The sequence below is a fragment of the Gasterosteus aculeatus genome, chromosome X (genome assembly GCF_964276395.1).
Source record: "Gasterosteus aculeatus chromosome X, fGasAcu3.hap1.1, whole genome shotgun sequence".
NCBI lineage: Eukaryota > Metazoa > Chordata > Actinopteri > Perciformes > Gasterosteidae > Gasterosteus > Gasterosteus aculeatus.
Window position 1 is genome coordinate 14788337 of NC_135698.1, and position 20876 is coordinate 14809212.

Below are 20876 nucleotides of genomic sequence, written 5' to 3' on the forward strand. Positions count from 1 at the left end.
CTTTTTTTTTTTTTTCTGGCAACTTCCTCAACTAGGTGAATAGCAACCGACTACTGTACTAAACCTTCAGGGAATAAAACTGATTTTAGGTACAACATTGTTGGACAACATGGAACCCCCCCCCAAAAGAAAAGCCCCACTGTGCCTCACAGCCACCACTCATATCAAGTCATTGGCTGGTTAACTTCTTTCTGTGACCATGTTCACAGTGTGCTGCTTCCACAAAGGTGTGAGTCACCTGATCTGTGCTTTCATTCTAAACCTACAGATTGGCCAAAACGTCATGAAGTGAGAAAATTAAAGCTGTGCACTCTACTGACTGACACACCGACATTTTGTTATTATACATTTTTGTTGTTATACATTTTTTGGGGGGCAATATCAAACAAAGTGAGAGGTAGAGCGACATAAAAAAATGAAATAAAATAAAAAGTCGTCAGTGGTGAGATGTGTATTTTTGACTTCTGGGCTTGGAGATCCACATTTCCAGAGCCCACTGTGGACACGGTGCCTGTGAACGTTATCTGGCAAAAGAGTAAAAGGCTGGTTCAAGTCCCTGCTGCATTTGATGTGACCCGACTCACTGGGAGCACGGCTGCCATTCGAGTCGAGGCCGGTGGACGGAGCAGGAGGAAGGAGGAGCGTGGGAAGATATCGGGTGATGGGTTGCTTCTTAATGGAACATGGCAGTGGTGGTGATAGTAAAGGAGGGTGGACGGGGGGGGGGGGGTTGTGTGGGAGGGACAAAGCCCTGAGTGCAGGACAACAGTGCATGCTTCTCTTAAAACTAGCACATGCTCCATTTATATAAAAATAATAATAAAATAAAAACACACACGCTCTGTAATGAAGAATGTGGCACCGGAGCCTAAAATGTTTTTTCTACAAAGTCAAGACTTCCAGTTTCTGCAGCCGAAAAATAGGAATCTGAAAGGTTTTCACATTGATTGGTACAAATTTCCTCCTGAAAAAAATGCTCCATTCCATTCCTCAATTTTGTAAACATTTCAACATTGAGCGATTTTTGTGAAAGATAGAGGAAGTGGAAATAGAAAGAGCAGAATCAGTGTTTCAGTCTGACGGCTTCAAGGGGGTACGTGTCCGTCCTGTCCACACTCCCTGCTGGAGGTAGGTGATCTCAGACCCCCCCGCCACCAACCCTTTGAAGTTCCTTCCTATACAAAGTGGAAGCATCCCACGCGGCGTTATCCCGGGGTTATCCCGTCAAACGTTGCCGGCCGTGCAACATGGCGTCCAAGCGGGGACCTCCGCCTTTTAGATCCGGCTTACCCGTCTGCAGAGGAGAGGGTGGAGAGCAGGCGGAGGACAGGGGGTGTACGGAGGGGGCAAGGGCCCGGGTTTGATCCCCCGGGTCCTCATGTAGGACAGGAACTGGTCCGGGATTTCGGCGAGCACTTCCTTAGCCAGGCGAGCCATGCTGAGGATGTGGTTACCCCGTCGGTCAATGTAGTCTCTGAAAGGAACGAACTGTTGAGAGGAGAGGAAAGGACACAAGGTGAGGAGAGGAAATGAGGAAACAGAAAGCGAGAAAAAAAACATAAGAGGAAATAAGGAAAGGAGAGAAAACACAGAGGAGATGCCAAAATGTGATAAGCTAAGCCAAGAGGACATCAGGGAAGGTGGGGACAAGCAAAAAGAGTCTCATAAAACCCCAGAAAAGGACACAGAGGAAAAGGTGGATGCGGTTTAGCGGCAGGAGGACAGAACGATGCCAGACGGAGAACGCGAGCACAGCGGAGGGTCGAGCACGGCGACCGTTTCCCATTAGTCATAAATCCCACATGTCTTCAGACTTCCCGTGTCCTCTCCGGGAGACGCTCCGTACCTGAACAATGTCCCTCTCGGCGTATCGTCCTTGGGACGAGATCCTCTCCTCGTCCCCGTCGAGCTCAATCATTTCTGAGAAGGGAGAGCACAACAGTCACGGCCTGTATCATCTTAGACGATGATAACGCGCGTTGCATGTTTTTTTTATTCCTGCTGCAGCCATTAGCGTGTCACTGGTTACATCTCCTCCGAGTGCTGGCAATGCCAAACGTGGCATAAGACGTCAATGAGCATTAAGCCATCGGGCACAAAGAGGGAGGGTGTGGGGAGGGGGGTGGAGGGGGGTTACATGCTGGAATACGTGTCAGCCAGAGGCAACGGTGTGCTCCGCGGGGAACATCGTGCAACACCGGCTTCATGAGCGAGCGAGTGGAAAGCCTGTTGAAAAGACGGGACAGAAGAAGAATGAAAACCTCCGTTCTTCACATCCGCTTGACCCCGGGGTCAGAGGAGGAGGAGGAGGGAGGTTGTACAAGGAAGGGATGAACCATGTGAGAGGGGAGATAGGAAATAGAATCAAGGCGAAGGATTAATGCATGTGCATGCAAACACACACACACACACACGATCCTCACTCTGCTTACCGTCAAATTCCGCTGGTCCGACCCCGACTATTATAATTGACATGGGCAGAGACGCGGCCTGTTGAGGGGGGAAAGAGACGCAAAATAGGATCATCAAAGGCGGGAGGGGGTTGACGGGGAGGGGGGTGGGGGCACCGTCTCTCTGTTCACCATTTTCTATCTGAGGCGCCGCAGGCTGTCGGTGAAACACCCCCGCAAATTACTGTAAGCTGCCGCTCCATTAAGAAAAAAGAGGGAAGCTCGATGGCAGAATTCAACCATTGTTAAGACAGAGGGCGGGGAGTATGTGTGGGGGGGCGGGGGGATATTTAATAAAGCCTCTCGTCCGGACAGAGTTCGTCTAATTTCATGCATCTACAACTTGGTCTAAATCTCCCAAAGCTCGACAGCTTCAAAATGACTCTCATTTAAACCCCCCCCGAGCTGCAGCCGAACAGCCCCACCCCCTCCCCCCCCCGCATCGCCGTGATATTAAATCTCAGTCGCGCAGAGTGAAGCAGACTAAAGTTCAAGTGATGAACTGAGCTTTTTAGAGTTTCATAACTTCCCGGCTTATTAGATGAATGCCCCTAAATTGCTTGAGATATAACAGGTAGTGGGGGGGGGGGGCATAGTTATTACAGGTGGGGGGGGGGGCTCCTCCCTTGGCTCTACACTAAATTAACGGTGGAGTGCGATGTGAGCGCACGGGCACACAGTTAAAAAAAGAGGCGTCGGCAAACACGAAGTCTTACCAGTGGAGGCGGGACAGTAAAAACATACAGTACTGAGATTGAGTGTAAATCTGGTACTGTACATTGACGATGGACTCCTTGGTCTGCGCCATGTCCGTGATCACGCCGTCAGAGATGATGAGCAGGATGAAGTACTGGGAGCCGTCCGTCATCGCCGACGCATACCTGGCACGAAGGGGGAGCGAGGGAGAGCCTGGGGTCAAAGGTCAATCAGCTCTCTCTCTCTCTCTCTCTCTCTCTCTCTTTGAGCCTCTTTTTTATGCTTTTTATTCAAATTAAAGGTGATGGAAACTGTTGTTTCGGTGGAAATCGGCCTCCTTATTCGTAGACCATTTAACTGTTGACGACAACTTAAAAGGAAAGGGTACATTATGGGAGATGTAGGATCTACTGTTTTGTTAAGCTTGACCTTTTGGAAGTCAGGATATGACTGTTTATTTCATTGAAGTACAAAATGAGCTCTTCTCAAAGTAGTAGACGAGAAGAAAGGTTTTTGAGAATGAATTCTAAATGTCAAGAAAACAGCTTTCAGTGGGCTTCAGTGGACCTTCAGTGGACCTACCTGGCCACATGGTTGATAACGGGGGAGAAGTGTGTGGGTCCGTAGAGACGCACAGATTTGAGGCTCTGGTAGTAGGCCTCCATCACCCCCTCGATACCACTGCAGTACGGGTTCTGTGGATTGCCATTCTGCACAAAACCAGAAAGAAACAGTTTTGTTTTGACTTGAAAGAGAGCCATAATCGATCCTCTTTGTGACTATGTAGGTTTGTTTGGTGAGATGACGCCATGCTGCTTCCGATGTGTGATGACACATTATTTCCACCAGCAGTACAATAAAATACACTCATTTAACACAAGGGACACAAATATGACTAATCCCTTTCTTTTTCATATGATTTCTATGTTTTTAAGCAGCTGCTGCAACTGCTGCCTTTGGTCTTTATTAATTTCACTTTCTGGGTTTCATCCTGTGTATCAAGGCGAAATAACAAACAACACAGTATATCTCAAACTCTAAAATAGCCCAAAAATGTACAAAGACAACTTGTTTCCCTTTAGTGTTAAAGGGAAACAAGTTGTTTAAACACTGTGCATCTCAGTTAAAATGAAAAGGGAATATTGTGTGTTTGCATATTAAGTGACAGTGGGGCTGAAAGTAATAATGTAAACACCATCTCCCTGAAAGAGAACAAATATATAATTGTATTGGCGTTAACGTTAACGGCGTTAATATAATATATATTTGCAAATTTTACCTGCACAGGTTTTAATGGGGAAAAGGCTGAAATTACATTTCATCCTTCAAAACAGCCATATCTGGGCTGTGAATTGCAGCACAGCGGGAGGACATGCTACTCGGAGACGTCCAAACTGGCCCCCCGAGGGCCACAATATCCAACATTCTCCAATACTATCAAAACACCTTGCCTGGTTTAAGAGGATCGCGGGCCCTTAAGGATGGAAACCCAATCTTCCGTCGGACTTATTGTACATACTTTGTGGAATTGTCGACAGTTTGATTCTCCTGTTGCAGAATTTTATACCCTGAGGTGAGACATTTGTCATTTCCTACTCTGAATGAGGAACGGATGCCAGCGGATGCCTTTTGGTGACGTCCAAGCAGTTTTCAGGAAAGGTTAAAAGAGAACGAAAAGAGGACGAAAAGAGGACATTTGGGGACAAACAAACCTGTGGATCTGCTGTGTTGTAGCAGCACATTCTGTAAATCAACTAATTATTCCCTCCATGACATCGACGACGGTTTAACACCAATCTTGCCGTGGCGATTAGACACAAAAACAACAACGTTCCCCTTTAAGGATGTTAAACCTTGCAGTGGTTTCTCAGTATTAAACTTGAGGTCTGGCTTCAAAATATCCAAAAGAAACTCTCAACGTAGCAAACTATGAATTATTGAGGCTGCCCATATGTTTTGAGCTTTTTAAAAAATGATCTCACTGACAAACCATCTTGACTGTCGCTCTGCTTGGTTGCCCGTGAGCACAAACGGCGCACGCAAGATATGGAGCTTGCATAACCACGTGGGATCCACTGGTGGCTTCTTCCCGCTGCGGCCGTCTTAACAGACAACATCTGGAAGCGACAGTAGGCGGCTGGGACGAGGTCACCGCCACGTGACGTTGGATGAGAAATGTGCAGGTTGCATGAGCTCTCACCAAGACAGACGAGCGGGTTTCTATACCACAAATTCTCCTCTTATTGTTCAATATTAGCACCACGCGTTTCACATGAATGAACCCGATAGATTTGTGTGTCATGTCCAAAGATTCACCCGTGGCGTGAATTTTGACCGGAGCAAAGATGCGCCTACATCCAGCCTCATGCAGCGTCATTGTTTCATTCATGCTAAATGTGTTACTTCTATTATTCAACATTTTGATAAATCTTTTAGCATAATTAGCGCTGAAGCAACTGTCTCTTGCCACAAAGCCACATATTCTCTGCTGTAAATCAATCAATGCAAATCAAGTTTGATGGACGCAGAAACAAATCAACGAGGTGCGATCATACAGAGTATTTGGATGATGGAAATGGCCGGGAACAAGTGTTTTCCCCACCAGGGCAAACTCGTGCGAGACCCGCCCATCCGGTGGAAGCTTGGCGCCGAAGCCCAGTGCCGGAAACATCTTGTCGCTGTCGTAGTCCTGGATGATCTCTCCGACGGCTCGCAGCGCCATGGCGTAGTCGTTCAGATGGTACGGGCTCATGTAATGGAGCGAGGTGGGCTGGGACGGGTTGCCTAGTGGTTTTAACACACATCAGCATCAGTGTAATTATGCCTTCTCCCCCCTGGGCTGGACTCATATTCACATATGCAAAAGAAGGTGAGTGGGTGGAAGAGGGTTCACATGCAGACTGGAGTTTTAGTTACACAAACATTTCTCCAGAGCACAGCTGCACCGGAGGCAGAACTGATCTCATTTCAGTTCAGCCTCAAACCACGGCGGCTAGCGTGAAGACGAGGAACCACGATTCATTCTGCAAAGCTAAGTTACACAAAGCATCCGCTTTCTGCTGCGGTTTGGCTCCTACCCGAATGAGAGGACGAGACGCGCCGGCCTGCCGACCACCAAAGAACTTCCATCAGGAAACACAATATTACCGTGATTCTGAGGCTTTGAAAAGAACCTTTTTGTTGTCCACAAATGCAAAAAGATGCTTTTCAATCCAAACAAGGAAAGGTAAAAATGGTCCACACAAAAGTCTGTTTTGTCATTTCTTTTTCACTATAGTTACATTAGTTATTGAGGCTGAAAGCGCCAGACGTCTCCTCTAATGTCATCATTTTGTATTTTGTATTTATCTTGTCTTATCTTTTTCCTAGTAGTATATACATATATACATGCATAAGTATTATTATAAGCATTACATCCCTGCTTTTTCAGATTTGATGGCAGTAAAGAAAGCCAGCCATTTCTCCTGTTACATAATAATGTGCAAAATCGTATTACATATATTAACTTATTGCATAATCTCTCACAAAAATGAGAGCATCGCTCATCGGTGACAATGTCTTCAGCGCTGAATTGCTTGTTTTATTCCTCATTAAATTGTTGTCAATGACAAATGTACAGCGGTACAACTGGGCCTTCATAACCACTGAATTGGAAATGTAATTTGAAAAACGTGGGTGTAATGAGTTTCCCTCTACACCGAGACACAAATAGTACGACTTGTGTTTAAAGAAAACGTCAAACTAAGCTCCTCAGAAGATAAAAGTAAAAGATAATGTTCACATAACTTTCAAACTTTCAGCTGTTTTTCTTCTTTTTTTTGTCCTGACTGAGCAACTGAGCAAAGGAGGATCATTAGAATAAGTCAATTAAAACTGACTGATAAGGAATCACTGAAGAGTTCACATCAAATAAAGTTTATTAACCGGTAATAACCACCAAAGTAAACTTGAGGGATTCCATTGATAACAGCAGAAGCTTTCAAACACTTACCATTTGATGCCGTGAAATCAATTGCCACTGTGAAGTTAATCTGAGTCCTACAAGAGAAAACAAGTCACATGAGGGGTAATGCGGAACCATCAATCATGCAAAATTACACCGCAGCATGTTTCGGAGCGTGCCGCAGCCGGTAATTAAGCGGCGGGTTATCGGCAGCTGTCACTCTTAATGTCGGAGCCCAGATTCTGCAGCAAAGCCTGTCCGGCATCGACCGGATTTAACGTGTGGTGAACCAGCGATGCTGGTGCTTAAGGCTCCAAAACCTCACGCGTCCATTCGCCGTGAACTCACCCGCCTCGGATGTAGTCCAGGAAGGAGAGCTCGGTGTCCACGAGGCAGGAGAGGAGGGTGACCTGCCAGTCAGGGAAACACAGTCACATCGAAAATGTCATTGACACATCATTTTAAACTATTAGATGATTGTTTTAAGTTGCTGGAATTAGCTGATGAGGTCACATGGATCTTCGACCACCAAATTCAATCAAATTGATCTTTGACATGCAGATTTAAATGTCTCGATGTTGTGTTGTTAAGATGAACGACAAATGGGGTATAAACGTGTAGATAAAACAAAAATAACTTCTGGTATAGACAAGTATTTCAGGTAAAACCCGGTTAAAAATACATCTAATGCATGAAAGGAAAAACATCAACGAAAGCTTCTGACTCACCGTTCCGGAGTTTTGGTACTTTTTCTTCTTCTTTCCTTTTTTCTTTGGATTTAGAACCTGTGAAGAAAAAAACTAAGCTTTAATCCCCCGTGTGTCCTGGTCACAAAAATATCGTTTTTTAAGGCTGCACAAAATCCTGATCATGTTTATTCAGTTTAATACTGATTGCGATCATAAGGACGAACCGTTTCAGTTAGAAACACGCTTCAGCGGTGCCATGTTGTTGCTAAAGCAGTAGCTAGCTAACTTGTGATTGACAGGTCACTATCACAGCGTGGCCCGGTCTGGGAGATCTTGCACGCTCTTGTTGATGTTAATTATATCCTTTTTGGTCCTCTAAAAAAAAAAAAACCTTTTATTCGCTTGTACTTGGCCCCGCCCTCTCGTCCTAATTCTGGGTACAAAAAGAAAACAAGATGGCCACGGACAGAAAGCACTCCCGGAGCCAGTGATGACCACGTCCACTTCTCAGAGGAGATAGGTCCCCAAAAGTGAAGCCAAAGCATCTCGGCAGCCGGCTGGTTGCTATTTTAGGGAGCGCTTGATTTCATGAACAGCGCAGTTTTTATGAGCCACACAGTCAATCATTCATGTGTTCATATTTTGAGAGACTAGGTCCAGGCAATGCTGCTCACATTCCAACTTAATTAATTTTCACATTAGACTGGTGAGAAATCTGTTTATTTCCTGACGGCTCCTGCATTCCTTGGTACGTCTTTAAGGTAGTTTCCCCACCTTGGTCTCCTGCTCGTGCACAGTATGTGTACACTAAAACTTTGAACACAAGCCGAGCTGACCTTTGTGAGCCCAGCCGGTTTCCGTATGGCAGCACTTGTGCTCGAGGGAAGCCGCGCCAAGGACGCTGCCAGCAACACGAAGGGATGTCTGACTCCTGCTACTAAACTCAGTTTAGAACTGTGTCCCCGCTCCGACTTCAGTGCTTATTAGTTGATTACACATTCTTGAGTTTTTGGATCTAATGAATCTGGGTGCTGAGATGCAAAAAATGAACAAACAGGGTTTTTATTCTGTATATTATTCAAAATAAGCAAAACAATTATGTTTTAGAAAAGCGTTAACGCTAATACAATTTAACACTGCCGAGTTTAATGTACGTTTTGTCATCTTTCAGACCAAGATGATATCCAGTTATTACATGTTAAGAAGGCTTAACTTAAACATGCACAACAACCAAGTCTGTAGTTATTTAAGAAGCTTAGGGTTTTTTTTTCTCACATTGTCACTTAAATTCCTCACTGGTACATTATAATTACTTCTTCCTGCTCTCATCTTCATCAAACCAAATCTGGCTAATTAGGGATCTGCTTAATGCGAGCAAAGTTTTTCCTCGGCTGCTGACATCAACTAAAATTAATATTTTTTTTCCCTTAGTTTTCCTTAGTAAGCTGCTGCTAAACACGAGGCAGTGAAGATGAGCGGTAAGCATTAAAAAGTCCTGCAAAAGCGCTGCATGTTCCACCAACGCACACACGCTGACCAGCCTAATGACTGAGGGATACTAAAACAGGCGTCGAAAAAAGGGGTGTTTGTTTTTGTTAAATATGGGAGCATTTAAGTTTGAAATGAAACATAGATGACATATAAGTCAAGTGTAAAAAAAAAAAGTTGTCTCCCCCCCCCCCCCCCCCCACCCACCGCCGAGGTAACTCCTTTTCCTCACTGGCTAACTACTCCGTATCTCTGGTCCTCGCTCTTTTGAAGGGCTGCCTGAGGGTCAACACTTGGTTTTCATGGCTATAATTTGAATTAGGGTCGCGTTACAGTCAGGCGGGACCGGAGGATAATAAATCCTCCCGAGTGTGGAAGTACAACCGTGTGTGTGTGTGTGTGAGAAGGGCATCACCTCGTAGATGTGAAACTGTGACTGGCTTCTGGACATTTCTCTGTAGCTGGTGCTGAAGTCGCCAATAAAGTCATGACTGTAAATAAAGAAGGAAAAAAAACAGCCCCAAATGTTAATTATAGTAGGAAGCACTGCAGCGCATAAGAATGAAAGCCCATAATAACAACAATAATCACAGAACCCATAATAACAGTAACAATGTCCCCTTTGAGATTTGATTCAGCTCTTTGTGTCCGTATTCACAGTATCGACGCACAGGAGGAACCAGTGGCACGAGCTCCTTGGATACCGGTGGCGTGGGCGTAGCAACCAATTTAATAATTTCACGGAGATAATCAGCACGGTCGCCATCGAGGGGTTAGGGTTGGGCGGAGGGGAGAGGGAGGGGGGGGGGGGGGTCAGAAATATCTTCAGTGTCACAAACCCCCTGGTGTTAACTAAAAACTAAACATCATCCTCCTGCACATCAAATGAATAAGCATCGCCTCCATTCCCCGACCGACTCCGAGAAGACTCCGCGTCAAGAGACCGTTCACGCTGTATTAATAGTTAATGTATATCTATAGCAGTGGGGAGTGTTGTCACACAAGATCTGCAGGGACTAATGAGGGTGTAGAAGGACATTCTAGAGAGAGTCTTTAACGTACAAATATATGCTGTTGTGTTGATTTGTTTAAGCTTCGCTGAAATCTGGAGGAACATCGTTACACCACAGAACGCCATGGAGGATAAAGTGATGAGATGGACATACAAGGAAGTTTAAAAAGACAAAAGGGCTTTGTTCCCTCACCCTCCATCTCTGTCCCAGTCGTACACCTCCACCTTGATGCTCCTGCAGGGAAAGAGAAGAGGGAAGAGAGGAACGGGGGGGAGAATCCCATTAAAAAATAATTAGCACCAGTGATTCACGGTCTGTTTCTGCTGAACAAGCTGGTGGCCGGTCCGTGGAAGGCTGCGGGGGCATGAGGGGGACGGAGAGGGGAACTATCACATTTTCCCGGCGTAAATAAGAAGAGAAAAAGTCCTCCAGATCTGCACTAGAACTACAACCAATGGGTCTGATGACGCTGTTCACCAAGGTGTTCATGGGAAATATAATTAAGTTGAACATGTCACGAACTGAATGTTAGCAAATTCAACCGGTTTCGGTGGATAAAGCCACATTTCTTTCATAGGTCAAGTATTTGTAAATCCAACTCGCTCTTTCTCTCAGCCCAGCGTGTTATTCTGCCGTACCTGTCGTAGTCGCCGTTGCACAGCGCCCTCACAGGGATTTTAAAAGCCTGCCACACCGGATCCAGTGTGTTCTTCACCACCTCTGTTTTATGGCAGATGGTGTACCTGAGAGGGAAACATATGAAGCTGTCAACACAGGACGAAATAGTCTAACCAAAATCCCATTTCCCCAAAAATTGAGTAGTTTCTTTCCACCGTATTGTTTAAGTTTCTTATCAATAAAAGGACAATAAAGGGTATTTGAATAATTATCAGAATAGCTCCTCTTCATCTCAGACGGCTGGTTTATTATAAATAAACAGGACCGGATAGTTATTATTATGCTTTTTTCCTACTGCATCAGAAGATGAGCTTAACAGAGCAGATGTGTATTTCACAGCCCACAAAGACCACTTTAAAGAAAAACCACAGCCCTCTCTCTGAGACACATTCATATACTAACAGCTCCCAGTTCTTTTCTCTGCGACACCTCGTCCGGCTCTTTACCGCCTGCGGCTCAACGTTTAGGCTTCATCAGTAAACACCCGGCTGCACAAAAAGCTGAAGTCGACTTGAATAAAAGTGCTGGACCTCCTCGCGCGTCTTCACTCGGCTCCGTCTCCTGCGTCCTCCCCTCTGTCAACCGCGTCCCATTACCTCCGCCCAACCCTCCCTCTGCTGCTCTGTCCCGTTAGCGTCTGCCAGGCGGATGTCTCGGCGTCCGGCATGGCTGGTTATGTAACAGCGCATAGGTAGTTTGGACCGTATATCCTCTGGATGGGAGCTTTTTGGAGCATGATGAATCACTCTCAGAGTCCATGTGCATTTCAGGCATGTTGACTTGCTCTATGTGTGTGTGTGTGTGTGTGAAAGTGAGATAGCTGCTGTTGTTGTTGATGCAGCACATATCACGGGCTGAATGCTCGGCGACTCACGATCCGTCTTCGTTGCTGCGGTAAAAGACGAGAAAGGGATCCGACTTCCCAAAGAAGTCCTTTTTGTCCAGCTTGTTGCCACAAAACTGCAGCATCACCGACTCCTGGGGAGGAAGGTCACCAGAGTGGTAAAGGTCACAATGCGACCCTTTAGCTATTAACGTATCGTTACACACTGCTGAAAACACATTTTGCGAAATAATACCAATTTAAATGGTTGATTTGAACCTTCTGTTTTTTTTGGTATCACTTAAATCTACGACTAGCATACTATTTCAGTATTACAGTACAATCATCAAGGAAAATTACAGAAGAGAGGCTATTTGGATGCATTTGGATTGTCTCAAACCGGCGCATTCTGGGAGCCGACATTCAGTCGTTATCTTTCCCAGGCCGGAAAAAAGAGATTACATTACATAACGGGTCCTTTAGCTGACGCTTTTATCCAAAGCGACTTACATTACACTTTAAACCCATGGCTTTTTTTACATTTTGCCCGGGGAGCAATTGGGGGTTAGGTGTCTTGCTCAGGGACACTTCGACTTGAGACATGGGGCAGCCGGGACTCAAACCACCAACCTTGCAGTTCCCAACGCACCCGCTCTACCCCCTGCGCCACGTCGACCCCAGATTAGAAGATTATATTTAATATCTTCATGCTTAATTTTACCCTCGGACATTCGCAAATTAGTACCATGATATCATCTTCAATCTATAATTAACGATGTGCAGGGCTTGTAAGATATTTATTACAATTAATTTCTCTGTGTCCGAGTTTTTGATTAAGCAATTTTCCTTTGTTTCTTAGGATGACGAAGACCAAAAAAGCGAGACTCGATCAACTACTCTGATTGCTGCAATGCATTCTGGGATGTTGTGTGCTGCCAGGAGAGAAAGGGGCTTTCACTCTGCGTCTCTTGTCATATTTCGGTGCTCGATGGAAGCTCTGATTAGAGGGAAGTGCACCACAATGACACCGGTCGATGCTTTCACCTGAGATCAAAGATCTGCCACCACACTTTCCTACAAACGTCTTGTAGTGACGCAATGCGTCTGCAGGCTGAGTGACGCCGAACTAAAGACCTTCTCCTGATGGGATCGAACTAGCGGAGACGCCAGATTGGGCCAAGGGAGCATCTTCAAAATAATCTGAATAATCTGTGCGCAGACACCGAAGGTCAACACGACACGGGTACACGACGATGGAGAACCGGTCCTCTGAATCTGGCATGAAGAAAAGTAACTACAAATTAGTGAAAGTGAGCTCATCTAGTTAGAATTCAGCACAGGTCTGTTCTGTGTGCTTCAGGTTTCTTGTGGCTTGCAGCAGTACAGTGAGATTATTGTTGGTGCGATCGTAAAGCAATGAAGTATTAGTGTTTAAATGCATTTAGATTTATGATTAAGTCTTGATAAACCCAACGCAAACAGGTGACTGCAGCCCTCTCTCTTTGTCCTGCTGTACAGTTTGCGAAGCCATCTGGGGCAAATTAATTGAGTTACAAAATAACACGTAGGTTATATTGTTCGGATTCAGGTGATTCCACTGGTTTGTGATGTTGTAGAATTCTTTCCATCTTTCCAACTGTGTGAGATACCTTGCGTGTCACTTCGGAGGGGACTGTATATAAAAACCACACCAGGTCTAATTGGAGGAAAGTCTGATGCCTGTTTTACTTTGACTGGATCGCCATGGGAACCCAGCGGACTCTTACCCTGCAGTTGCTCAGTTCCTCTGCTCTCACTATGATGGCGCCGCATTTCTTCCCCGGGATCCCGCTGGAAGAAAAGACATCAAAACAGAATATTCCCTTTACATCCCAGTAGCCAGAAGCTTCAAACAATTGGCTTTGTGACAGGTTACGAGTTCCAGGGAAATGTTCAAACAAATAATTCAATATGGTCTATAGAAACAATTTTGTTCTATTTTGAATCAATCAACTGATTTAAAGCAGACTATGCCGTTTGTGTATTGTACCTGAGCTGCATTTTGTTGTACTGACGGATATTCGCTTTATATTCCATCAATCCACACTTTTAAATAATGTCTCTCCATGTGGCATTTATCCACCAATCATAATGGTTTCAGGCAAAGAGAAGCTTTATGAGAATGTCACATAATTCTAAATGTCAATTAAATGTTCAAACTGAGGAAACTCAGTATAAGACTCTATCAGCTGAGGCCCCTGCAGACATGCACTCAAATTCCTCCTCTTCTCCCCCTCTCTCACATTTATTGTCCAAATAAATAGGAAACATCTCCATAACGTGACCACTTCCGGTGACATTTTAAGCTGCGATATTTGTTTACGTCCCGGGCTGGCGAGGCGTAACATTCGGCCAATAAAGCCGAGGGAGTCTGACCACTAAAAATAGACCCAACGAATGCCACAGTCCGCGGGCTCAAGAGCGAGGACGTAGGAGAGATCGTTTCATCTGGCCAAGGACCGTCCAGGACGAAAACACACGAGCAGGGAAACTGATGGTAAATTGAAGCGAGGCTTTGATACACCCCCCCCCCATCTCCCCCTCCACCTCCAATCACCTGAGACGGAACGCCGTCCCTTTGATGCCCGGGGAAGCATTCAGTGAAATGAATTCACTGTGAGGGCGCAGAGAGGATGCTCGGCAAAAGAGGAGAGGGGACGGAGAGAGGGAAGAAGAAAGAGATGGAGGAGAGAGAGAGAGAGAGAGAGAGAGACACAGGGGCACGTGGTATATGCTGGTAGTCGATACCTCACATACTAAAGCAGATATACCGTATATGAAGTTTCCCCCAGAATGATAAGGGAGCAACTTTGTTAATGATTGTTAAATAAATATTTTCCTACATGAACATCTGGACAGATGCTACTCTGGTTACTGAGCGTGCGACCTGAAAAAAGTGAAACGAGTAGTGAATGACTTCTGCGCGACTCAGGCTCACTTCGATCGGACGCGAGATGTGACATAATCTTACAATGACAGGGTTGTTTGTGTGCGCGGGTGTGTGTGTGTGTAGAGCATACTGGCATCTCTGGCGTCTTTGTTTCTCTCTATTTGTGCGATCTGCCTTCGCTCGACTGAGCAGATGTGCGATGCTTCTGACTTTAGATGTGTGTCGCTCAGAGGCAGCGGAGTGAGTACAAATGAACGCGCACACAGACACACACAAAGTTGTGCTAAGTTACAAACAGGCTTCGTGGAATAATGAAGGGAATCTAAAAATAGGCTGACATGTGAAACAAAGGAGGGATAAAACAACCTGATTACGTAAACACATTCTTACATCATGTTTCTTTGTATCTTACTTCAGCTACTCATTGATTCTGCTGACACACACACACACACACACACACACACACACACACACACACACACACACACACACACACACAGACACACACACACACACACACACACACATTTCTGTGATGACGGTTCCTCTGCTTGTGACAAACAAACTGACATGTGAAGAAGATACCAGAGAGCGATTGGGAAGAAGCCTTCCTGTGCATTAGAGGACGCTTCCCTGGAAGCCCCGCCCACATTTCAAGGGCCACAGAAATGTGCTCAGACGAAATATTCCTTTATGCTCCGGCTCAGGCTTCCGGGCCGGGAGCTCGTCGCTGACATCTCCCCTTGGGGTGAACTGTCCCTCTGTCTGACTACTCGCTGTTTACCGTCCCGGCGTGTTTACGGCCTGTCGTTAGGGCCCCGCTGCTGTTCAACGAGTCGTCTCATTTGGCGGAGGGACGCTCGCTGCTCGCCGCGCGCCGCTTCACTTCAAAGACAAGCGATCCTAAAATAACGCGCTGAATTTTCAGTTCACGCCAATCAACGGACCAGAATTCAACCACCCAACCTGAGCCCAAATGGCTCTTTAAAACCAATGGACCCAACGGCAGCGGCCCCCGCCGTGAAAGTGTCGATAACGCGCCTGTTTGTTTGTCGGTGCGTGTTGTGCGCATGACTTTACTCACATCAAAGGTTTTTCCAGGCGGCCCCCCAGGGAGCCGACTATCTCGCCCAGCGTGCAGAAGGCCTGACCCAGGAAGTCCTGCACAGAAACACACACAAAGGTTTGATTCAAACATGCACAATGCTGACACACACACGGCTTAAAGGGAGTTTGAAAGGTTTTGGGTTAAATCAAATACTAAAATAATAATATAAAATAATTCAAGATCTTTTTTTAACTGCAATAATTGTTTTCAGAATAAAGGTTTGATTACAAATTCCGTTAAAGTTAGGTTTTTATTTAGTTTAAAATATTATTATAATATTATTGTTTTATTTGGTTCTGCCGAGTCAACTAATCCCTTCAGAAAATACTAAATAAGCAACTATTTTGAAATTGTATTCCAGTAAACATTCTCCGGGTCCAGGTTGCCATCTTTTCCTTGTCATATATGATAGTAAACTCAATATTCTTGTTCGTCATGTCAATCACAATGGACTTATTTTACATTTTTCCTCACATTTCATTCAATAAATAATGCATTGAAAATAATCGCCAGCTTTCACCTAAATGTAGTAGTATATTTCCTCCATGTATGTGTCAGAGGCGGACGGGACCCCTCAGACGAGAGCTTTGATGTGCAGCTCCTCGCCGTCCAAAGCATTCCAACGACTTCCTCGGCTGAATTTAATGTTTGCCTCATAAAAAATTCAGATTTTTTAGCCTCATCCCTGTTCTTTCCATTTATGCCCAACATATCGACGGCATGTGGCGGATCCCTGGTCCACTCCGGGGTGACTACGAGGGAGGGAGGAGGAGCCTGTGGCCATCAGGGAGAGCAGAGTGACAGGGGTGGGACACGCGTCTGTTTACAGGCAGGGAGGGATTGTTCACGCACTGCTTCGGAGGCCTCCCCTACCAGATTGTGTGTGTGTGTGCGTGCATGTAGAAGTCCTCGACAGATGAGCCGCGTTCAGTCCGGCGGGCAAAAAGCTGCTCTAAAGATCTTTGCCGGTGCTGAGCAAATCCCCCCCCCCCTGAGCTGAGGTCTTGAGACAAAAGAAAACGCTCTTTCTGTTGCAGATGTGCCGTAGCTAAACGCCGCCTACCGCCGTGCCTCAGATATCCGGGGCCGTAGGCCGCGGCGGCTCCGATTAACAGGCCCAGTGGTGGCAGGGGAGGGAGAAAAGGTTCGGGGAGGGGGGAGGTTCCTCCCTGTAAGAGAGATCACAGCTGAATCCCTCAAGTCCTACAGACCTTAACGTCCCCTCTGCTTGCCAGGCATCTAATACACACGGTATATATGTAGATATATAAGTCCAGTTTTAATACATACACTGTATATCAAGAGACTGCTAACCAGCCAACAGTAATAGTCAACACAACTCAATTTGAACAAAAACAAAAATAACAAATGTTACAGCTAAAAATGGAAAGAAAATGAAAATATGCACTTTACCCTAAAGAGAATTACAATCTGAGAAATCCCCTCAAACACTCGTCTTTAAGTCCAATCACAGGTTCATCAATCATAATAGTTGTGATGCTTTGTAAAGATCGTCCGTAAACTTTCATTTGCAACAACCACAACAATCCAAACTCAATTCAAAGTCCCCTCGTCTGTCTGTGGGGGGAACCAGTGTGACGCACGCACCCAGAGAGCCGCTGCACTAAAGTCCCTCTATGCTGATGACTCCCCCTCTGGACTTATCTGACCCCCCCCCGGAAACAGGCGAAGACAAAACGTTCACATTCCCATTCAGAAGAAAGAAAACGATTAAATGAAAGCCTGAAAAAGGAAACATTTTGAGGCTTCATCTCAGACCCCGAAGATTTGTCTCCAGATCTCCGCAAGGGGTCGTGAACCTCAGATTGGGAATCCCAGTTGTAAATACGAATTTGAGTAATGTCTTGAACTCAAGTCTGCCCCATAACCAATTGAAATGGAAATGTCAAACAATGACTAAAAAAACAACATTTAAAAGGTTATTTTAGTTGCTTTTCCAGCAACGGTATATTTAATAAAAGAAATGAAATAGCCGTGAAGGAATTACTGCCTGTAAACAAAGAAGCTATTTCCCTGCCTGGATTCACTCGCTAATCATCAAGTTGAAAATAATGAATAAAGACTTTGAAGCAAGATTAGTCGAGGTTTGTCAGAAGGAACACGTGAGAACAAACGGGACTCAAATGAAGGCTCGCGCGGGCCGCTGTGACAAGCGCCTTGACGTCCTCCTCATCGAGCCGACGGGACAAACAGCCCTTAATTAGATTCCTCCCCCCCAGCCATATCTGCACAAGGTATGCAAACCATATGTCACGGGGAAAACATCTGCTGCGACGGGCAGAGGGGCCCCATGCCTTAGACGCCACGAGAGACATCCTCTCTTCTCTTCTTCTTCACTTTGTGTGCTCCAAAGCGGCCGTGCGTGGACGAGGGACCGCGCGTGGACGAGGGAGGCGACGCCTCATGCCAGATCTCCGTCCCACATATCCACGCTGAGGAGGCACCCAAGCGTCCTCGGCCTTCGCGCTGCGAGTGAGACGCCGCTCTCTCGGTAGAAGGCCCGGGGGGTACGGTGGGGAGGGGGGGCGCTGCCTGCAGTTGGCAGAGGGCTGGGAAGGCGGAGGTTGAGGAGGTTTTGAGTCTCGGAGGAAAGACCCTGCTGAGGAAGGCCGGCTCAATGGCGTTTGGAATCGGAGCCTTAGCTGCCAAAGCTACACGGAGCTCTCAGAACGCGCAGGTATGCCACGAATAAAGCTTAAAATAAAGCTTCTCATACTTTAATAATAACAATTAAGGAGCGCGTAGGCAATAAATCAGTCTTGACAGATTTTTGGTTCAGAACATTGCGGCTACAAAGCACAGCAGCAAAAGGTCTGACTGAATGTTATATAACATACACATAAATAATAAGTTAATATATCGTATATTTGATCTAAATATTACACTCAGAACTGTAACATAATTTCCGAGGATAATTAACTTTATGTTTTTATTTTATATTTTCACTAAATAGATAAAGTATCTATTTTAACCAGGTGACCATCATCTCTGAAGAGAATCAGTCAGAGCAATAGAAGAAATTCTGGTCAAAAACAAACAAATTCTCATCTAGACTGGGCCTTAAAATGTGCACACAAAGCAGACTCAAACCTGAGGCTCCGTGTACTGAGGACTAGACAGGGAATACAAATAAAAAATATATAAATGGAGAAATTCACCTACGGCAAGAAAAACATACCAATGTCTTGTTGTTGAGATGTGTTTAGTTCATTAGACCGTGAAGCTTTTGCTACTGTAGCACAACTGTAACATGATAGAAGATGCTTTCTGACATCAGAGACGGTTGTGCCGACTGGAATTTAACGGAAAATATCCTGGGAGCTTGTTCGTTTTTTATTCCTCCTTTAGCCTCCTTTTAAAATGAATCCATGAACGCATTTCCTGCCATGTGTACCAAAAGGAATCTAAATCCAAATCAATTGAAAAAAAGCCAGTTTTGAAAACCTCCACCCCTTTAGTTACCATAACGATTTAGCATCTGTAACCCTCTGAGCGTCCTTGGTAGGACCCAGAAACATCTCTCCCGCGGTGGAGCCAGAACGCCTCCCGTACGTCTGGCATTCTGATTCACACAAGGCTGCTATTGTACCGGCAGGGTAAACATGTGGCTGCATGACGTCTCCGTGAATGGGTGAACAGCTGAGGTGGAGGAGACACTCACGTGCTTGGAGAGGTTGTCGCTCTTGCAGTCTAAGTCGTACCTGCGGAGAGGAGAAGAGGGGTGGGGGGGAGGGGGGGTTCAAAAGACTGCAAAAGAAAAACACACACAAATCAGCAGCGGAGGACCAAAAGCTTCTCAACCTCATCGCCACTAACGCGAGGCTCTCGTCTGCTGATCAGTGGTCGGGTTTACAGTGTGCTTGTGATTAAGGAAGCAAAAGCCCACACATTTCGAGCATAAGGGTGGAGGAATATTAGTGGCCGTGGTCTCCTGACTTTAAAAGCTTTGTCGTGCAAGTTTTTCTTTTTAAAGAAATGAATGTTTTAGTAGTGGTTGAATAAAAGATAAGAAAGGGAAATAAAACGGATAAAATAATAATTGGAGAGATGTATCACTGAAAATAGGTTCCAAATATGTCGCAGACGAAGACTGAAAGTGGGGACGATAGGAGAAAAGGGACACACACCACTGAGCGCTTCTGACAATTTGGCTTCCGAGTCATGTCTTCTTTCAGACATTGTCCTGAATACACCTCGAGGTGTTCCATTTCAAAAGTCAGCGTTAGACAAAGTCCCATTCCAACTGGGGAATTTCCTAGAGGATCTTCTAGTCACATTTAATACCTCATGGGGGACTAATCTTCACTTGTGTAATGATTCCATTAGCTGGTTGTCTATTACATTACGTAATGCCTTCATGTTAGCACTGATTGTCATTTGTCCTCAGCAGTGTGAGTAGTTTACATGTGTTGAAGCCTCATGTCACTTTGGGTTTCGCCACCGTGGTTTTTGCCGGTTGCCCTCTCGTCTAAATGTGGTGACACAAGTTCACCTCACAGATGTTGCTGCCAAACCGATATGTAGAAGAGAAATACAGAAAGGTTTAAAGCATCTCACTGCTCCGTATTTAAATTGCATTTGGCAGAAGCAAAGAGGAGCCGTTTTATTGCTTAAGAATGAGATGAATGATACATCTCATTACGCCATTTAAAGACTAATCATTCTAACAGCTTTCACAGCAAATTGCTCACAAAAGGACATTATTAGAAATGGCGAGAGCGATCCAAAGCTCGGCACACTGCCCTGATATGCAGCCACGTGGGACTTTGACCCCGAACACACAGTGCGGTCCAATGGGATTCTGGCATTTACAGGACATGGAAGTCAAGACTCTGGCTGATTTCCCTGGGCAAAAATTTGTTGTGAGAAAAAGATCTCAGAGGACCTGAACAAGCGAAAAACTGATTGATTTTTTTACATTGTACTATGCTGTATGGAATCCCAAACAGCAAATTCCCTCCATCATATACCCATCACCCATCTGCAGCCGTCTGTGGTCCAGTTCTGACTAAACCTGGAATAGACGATTCAACAAAAG

At 45.4% G+C, this 20876-nt stretch overlaps 1 protein-coding gene across 3 annotated transcripts in view; it reads right to left on the reverse strand.

Annotated features, from left to right (window-relative positions):
* LOC120809504 (copine-8) overlaps nt 1-20876 on the reverse strand; it is a 37739-nt gene continuing 16863 nt past the window's right edge. For 2 of the 3 annotated variants that reach the window (XM_078082903.1, XM_078082906.1), the window contains 16 exons: nt 19500-19539; nt 15794-15870; nt 13547-13610; nt 11832-11935; nt 10918-11022; nt 10472-10513; nt 9682-9757; nt 7818-7874; nt 7438-7499; nt 7138-7184; nt 5749-5930; nt 3729-3856; nt 3229-3331; nt 2433-2490; nt 1847-1920; nt 1-1488 (listed from right to left, as the gene is read on the reverse strand). In XM_078082903.1, the coding sequence (XP_077939029.1) occupies nt 1276-1488; nt 1847-1920; nt 2433-2490; nt 3229-3331; nt 3729-3856; nt 5749-5930; nt 7138-7184; nt 7438-7499; nt 7818-7874; nt 9682-9757; nt 10472-10513; nt 10918-11022; nt 11832-11935; nt 13547-13610; nt 15794-15870; nt 19500-19539 (1432 nt within the window). In that variant the 3' untranslated portion in view covers nt 1-1275. The remainder of the gene's footprint in view (nt 1489-1846; nt 1921-2432; nt 2491-3228; nt 3332-3728; nt 3857-5748; nt 5931-7137; nt 7185-7437; nt 7500-7817; nt 7875-9681; nt 9758-10471; nt 10514-10917; nt 11023-11831; nt 11936-13546; nt 13611-15793; nt 15871-19499; nt 19540-20876) is intronic. The other variant, XM_078082905.1, reaches the window with a different exon arrangement.